Source organism: Callionymus lyra, chromosome 9, assembly GCF_982586985.1.
Source record: "Callionymus lyra chromosome 9, fCalLyr1.hap1.1, whole genome shotgun sequence".
Classification (NCBI taxonomy): domain Eukaryota; kingdom Metazoa; phylum Chordata; class Actinopteri; order Syngnathiformes; family Callionymidae; genus Callionymus; species Callionymus lyra.
In genome coordinates this window covers 23952382-23958976 of record NC_141826.1, presented here as the reverse complement: position 1 = coordinate 23958976, position 6595 = coordinate 23952382, and the positions used below count along the sequence as shown (strand labels likewise).

Here is a 6595-nt window from a genome sequence, read left to right as displayed (position 1 = left end):
CGACCTGGTTGGAGGGCTTCGGACCAATCGTAGAACCGGAAGTTATGAAGCCGATAACTCAGGGGTTCTACTTCTTAGTGCTTCGCCTCTGACCGAGATTCGCTATGGTTTAAACCAAGGCAAAGTCTTCTACTACTAATTACTATTTACTAGTAATTCAATTACTGCTTTTACCACTTTCTTATACTACAATTCTACTTATAATTTTACTACTATTTCTACTACTAATTCTATTTAATTGTCTACTACTAATTCTACTTATACTTTTACTACTATTTCTACTAATAATTCTACTTAATGTTCTACTACTAATTCAACTTATACTTGTACGACTAATTCTACCACTAATTCTACTTAAACTTATACTACTTATTCAACTTATACTTTTAGTACTAATTATTCTACTAATTCAACTTATTCTTTTACTACTAATTCTTCTACTTATTCAACTTATACTTGTATTACTAATTCTTCTACTAATTCAATTTATACTTTTACTACTAATTATTCTACTAATTCAACTTGTTATTTACTACGAATTCTTCTACTAATTCAACTTATTCTTTTACTACTAATTCTACTTCTAATTCTACTTATACTTTTACTATTAATTCTACTACTAATTCAACTTATACTTATACTACTAATTCTACTACTAATTCTACTTATACTTTTACTACTAATTATTCTACTAATTATACTTATACTTGTACTACTAATTCTACCAATAATTCTACTTAAACTTATACTACTTATTCAACTTATACTTTTAGTACTAATTCTTCTACTAATTCAACTTATTCTTTTACTACTAATTCTTCTACTTATTCAACTTATACTTTTAGTACTAATTCTTCTACTAATTCAATTTATACTTTTACTACTAATTATTCTACTAATTCAACTTATTATTTACTACGAATTCTTCTACTAATTCAACTTATTCTTTTACTACTAATTCTACTACTAATTCTACTTATACTTTTACTATTAATTCTACTACTAATTCAACTTATACTTATACTACTAATTCTACTACTAATTCTACTTATACTTTTACTACTAATTCTTCTACTAATTATACTTATACTTGTACTACTAATTCTACCACTAATTCTACTTAAACTTATACTACTTATTCAACTTATACTTTTAGTACTAATTATTCTACTAATTCAACTTATTATTTTACTACTAATTCTTCTACTTATTCAACTTATACTTTTATTACTAATTCTTCTACTAATTCAATTTATACTTTTACTACTAATTATTCTACTAATTCAACTTGTTATTTACTACGAATTCTTCTACTAATTCAACTTATTCTTTTACTACTAATTCTACTACTAATTCTACTTATACTTTTACTATTAATTCTACTACTAATTCAACTTATACTTATACTACTAATTCTACTACTAATTCTACTTATTATTTTACTACTAATTATTCTACTAATTAAACTTATTATTTACTACTAATTATTCTACTAATTCAACTTATTATTTACTACTAATTCAACTTATTATTTTACTACTAATTCTACTTATACTTTTACTACTAATTATACTACTAATTCAACTTATACTTATACTACTAATTCTACTACTAATTCTACTTATACTTTTACTACTAATTCTTCTACTAATTATACTTATACTTGTACTACTAATCTACCACTAATTCTACTTAAACTTATACTACTTATTCAACTTATACTTTTAGTACTAATTCTTCTACTAATTCAACTTATTCTTTTACTACTAATTATTCTACTAATTCAACTTATTATGTACTACTAATTCTTCTACTAATTCTACTTATACTTTTACTAATAATTCTACTAATAATTCTACTTATACTTTTACTACTAATTCTACTTATACTTTTACTACTAATTCTACTAAAGTAAAGTCCAGGACATGTTTATATTCCGTCCAGGTGCTTGAAAACATGACGTCACTTCAGCTCCTGGTGATTCATGAAGGTTGCAGCAACAGTTCCGAGGAGGAAGTGGACGCCGGAGCGATCGATGCCGATCGGGACGTCGACTGCACAACAATCCAACTCCATTAGTGACGTTGATTCCTCGTGAAGCTGTCATCGTTTGCTCACCTTGAACTCATTCATTGATTATATATTGAAGACACGTCTGTCCCTCAGTCGTCCTCCAGCACGAGACACTTTACATCTTCTCGGCCCCACAGTTACCGTGGGAGTCTTGTTATCTGACCTGTCCGTCAACCCGCTGACCCATGACAATAGTCCTGCCAGCATCCAACAACATGCACCGGTGATCCACCTGGTTACCATAGCGATCCATCTCCCCCTCTCTCCCTGGTCTCTGTCCAGCCTGCCGTGTAATTAGCTCCCCAAGTACACAACACTGTCACACACACACACATGTCAAAAGAATCTCATTATACTTCTACTTTTACTACTAATTCTACTATTGCTTTATGCTAATATTACTAATTCTAGTACTAAATCTTCTCATACTTTTACTACTAATTATAATTATACTTTTACTAGTAGTTATACTACTTATTTTACTGCTAAAACTTATACAACTAATTATACTTATAGTTTTACTACTCATTCTACTCCTGCTTTAACTGCTAATAAGTATACTACTAATTCTACTTGTACTTTTACTACTAATTCTACCAGTAATTCTACTTATACTTTTACTACTAATTCTACTACTGCTTTATGCTTATACTACTCAATCTTCTCATACTTTTACTACTAATTATACTTATACTTTTACTACTTATTTTATTACTTCTTTTACTGCTAATACTTATACAATAATTCTACTTATACTTTTACTACTCATTCTACTCCTGCTTTTACTGCTAATAATTATACTACTAATTCTACTTGTAATTTTACTACTAATTCTGCCAGTAATTCTACTTATATTTCTATTACTAATTCTACTACTTCTTCTCCTACTTATACCTATACTACTAATTCTACTTATACTTTTAATACTAATTCTACGTATACTTATACTACTAATTATACTTTTACTTTTAATACTAAGTATTATTATACTAATGTTACTGCTAAATCCTATTACACTTGTACTACTAATTCTACTACTTAAACTTCTACTACTAATTCTACATATACTTTTACTACTAATTCTATACCTGCTTTTACTAATTATACTTATATTACTACTAATCCTATTAAATATGTTAAATACATAATATATTCTTATTTTCAGATACATTAAATGTACAGTTGTTTATATAAGTTGTCATGAATCACGGGTATCTGTTACTGGTCCAGACAAAGAAGAAAATAAAATAAATACATTGTTTTGTAAATTTCATTATAACTTATTTTTAAAGAATCATTTTTTTTGTTAATTATCAAAATACATTATATTGGAAACAGTCGTCAAATCACTATTTTCCTCAAGTTTACAGAAAATAGTGCAGTAGTAAAAAAACACAAACTTTGTTGGTACTTTTTCGTCGCAGAGAAACCTGCTGATTCAGCGAAATGCTCGAATGTTTTATTCAACCCAGATTTGTTTTCTTTTTTTCCCGCTCACCCTTATTTTCAGAGAAATCTGTTCTTATTTAGAATTATAAACAAAAACATTTGTTCATTTTTATGTAGCGACTGGAGCTCAGTTGTCTTCGTCTTCATCTTCGTCCAAAAAGACACTTAAAAACATAAAAATACCTTCGTACTGCTCGACTGTAACGTCCATTTTGGATTGAAGTCTCGACATGACGAGAATTGTTCCTGAAAAAGTATATATTTTAAGCTTGTTTGTAGCAGAAGCTAAAAGGCTAATATAATACACAAACAGTAAGTACTCTGAGTAAATATTGCGAGAACTTCCAGTACTTCTGCCACAAACAAGCTAAATATAAAGTCTTTGAACAATTCCTCTGATGCCGAGGCTCCAGCCGCTACATTAAAATGAACAAACATTTTTGTCTATAACTCTAAAAAGAGAAACAGATTACTCCAAAAGAATCCAACATTAGTCGACACGAGTGAAAATTGAATTCAGGTCGAACTATCCATTAAACATTTGCTCTCGGTAGTTTTTAGTCATTTTATTTGTATCAGTCGTGGAAATTAAACCTGGTACCAAATGGTCCAGAACCTCTGGTGTATGTGAACAAACACGCCTGTCGGCTCTTGATTGGATTCATCACATGGTTTGGCTCCAGGACTATCACACACACACACACACAAAACACACACACACACACACACACACACCCACACACAAACACATCTTTGCTGGATAAAACGCACAACGATCAATAGCAATTTCACGTCTTAAATTGAAGTCCTGCGGTTATTTTATTTTTATTAAAGATATTTCTAAACAGAGTGACTAAAAATGTCACTATATCTGATTATCACTACTCCCTGTTTTGTGAAGTCACTTTATAATTCAGAAACAATTTACAGACATGACTCGTAACTGCTTTCATTTGTTTTCAAACCAAAATATGTATATATCAGCTTTAAACACTGCTGGAGTCACTGTATCCTCTCATCCTCAGTCTTCGCTGCGATATACATACTGTATGTATATATGTATTTCTGTATGTAGAAATGTACTTCTCACATGTAGAGTTTATGTAAAACAATTTCCCGAAGGAGACCTCCTGAGGGATCAATAAAGTTTTACCTTACCTTACCTTACCTTAGAGCCATTGATTTAATGGACACATTCATTACCAGGTGATTAAAATAACAGTGAGAACAATAGTACAACAGCAAATATGTAAAAATCTATTTGTTTATGATATTTTTTTGAATATTTTTTTGTAAGAATTTGAGCCCAGTTGGGCCTTTAAAAGCTGCTGGAGTCACTGTATCCCCTCGTCCTCAGTCTTTGCCGGGATCTTTCAGGACAGTCCTCAATCACTTGTTTACTAATTCCATATTTATCAACAATGTCTTCACTGGATTTCTCCCTTGAAAAGAGTGTTTTTTGTTATTAATGAATCAACAATTTACAGACGATTAAAGTCAATTAAAAAACTTTGTATAAAGAAAATTTAAATAAAATATATATATATATTTATATTTTTATTCTAGGTATTTTCCTCCCACTCACTGATTTATAAAACTTGCATATTGCATATTTATTTTAAACATTCTGCAGGTACATGCTAAGAGCATGTGTGTGTTTTTGCAAACACTTGTCAAATACAGCGAAAAGGTAACTATTAAAAATGCTAAAATACATTTATAAATAACAAAAAGGCTGAGACTGTGCTGACGGTTGAGTGAACACTTTTTCCCGAACGTTGTAGATCAGACCTGGGAAAAGTGTGGCCCTTCGATTGCATTAATGTGGCCCCTCTTGAAGATCATGTTTCATTTGTTTTTATTCCAGTTATCAATTGTTAGTCTGTGCATATGATTTTATTTTTTTTCTTTTGTCAACTTTGTGAGTATGTATGTGAATATAAAATAAATGTTCTTTATTATAGATTTAAAATGAAAAAGATATAAATGAAAATAAATTGAGCATATTCGGCTTGATTTTAATTCTTCAAACCCTGTTCTATCAAACTTGAAGTAAAGAACCTGGAATAATAACACTTTTTCCGTTGTTAATAATAATGTTATTAGTTTCCTTGTTACTTTTTTTTATTGTTAAATGATCAAAATAAAATAAGAAAACCACACACAATGTGTAGGTCTGCTCTCACACACACTTTTAAACCATCAGGCTATATTAGAATTCTGAGCCGCTCTAGTAGAAGAACTCACATTTCTCCAATCCTTAAAACTCAGACTTACACCCCAGCTCGGGCTCTGAGGTCTGTGGATCAGAATCTACTGAACACTTTTATTTGTGCTTTTTCTTAACTTTCTTATTGCTGCTGTTTGTCTCTATCTTGTCTTGATCTTTTAAAGCATTAACTGTGTATTGTTTTTGATCGTTCAAGTGCTTCGTGACCCTGGTCTCAGAAATATTCTTTACAAATATTTACTCACTTACCTGCTGTCAAGTATATGCAAACAACAGCAAACATTTTAATCTGAATTATTCTTTTAACTCGGGTGATGTTTCAGGTCGTCTCACCTTCTTCACTTCGTACTTGATGGCTAGCTTGACGCGGCTGAGGCAGGGTCGGTTGTAGGCGCTGGGCGGGCACTGGTCCACGTCTCCGTTCAGTATGGCCTCCACCTCCTCCGTGTTCCGGCACAGATCCAGAACCCCCACCACGAAGTCCTTGCACTGCATGGACAGCTTACGGTAATCGTTCTGCAAAGAAATGGGCAAATTATCAGTTGTTGTGTTTTTTTGTGGTAAAACAAGGGTTTTCTTGAGACATTTACTTCGGTATCTGGTATCTTTATCTCCTCAGTCTTCACCGGGATATACATACTGTATGTATATATGTATTTCTGTACGTAGAAATGTATTTCTCACATGTAGAGCCATTGAATTAATGGAAATATTCACTTCACAAGGTGATTAATATAATAGTTAGAACAATAGTACAACAGTAAATATGTAAAAACTCATTTTTTATGATATTTCTTGAATAGTTTTTGTAAGAATTTGAGCCCAGTTGGGCCTTTAAAAGCT

General features: G+C 30.9%; 1 protein-coding gene across 1 annotated transcript in view; it reads right to left on the bottom strand.

Annotated features, from left to right (window-relative positions):
* trpc7b (transient receptor potential cation channel, subfamily C, member 7b) overlaps positions 1–6595 on the bottom strand; it is a 93593-nt gene that overhangs the window by 63229 nt on the left and 23769 nt on the right. The window contains exon 3 of the mRNA XM_087799120.1: positions 6086–6268. Within this exon, the coding sequence (XP_087655246.1) occupies positions 6086–6268 (183 nt within the window). The remainder of the gene's footprint in view (positions 1–6085; positions 6269–6595) is intronic.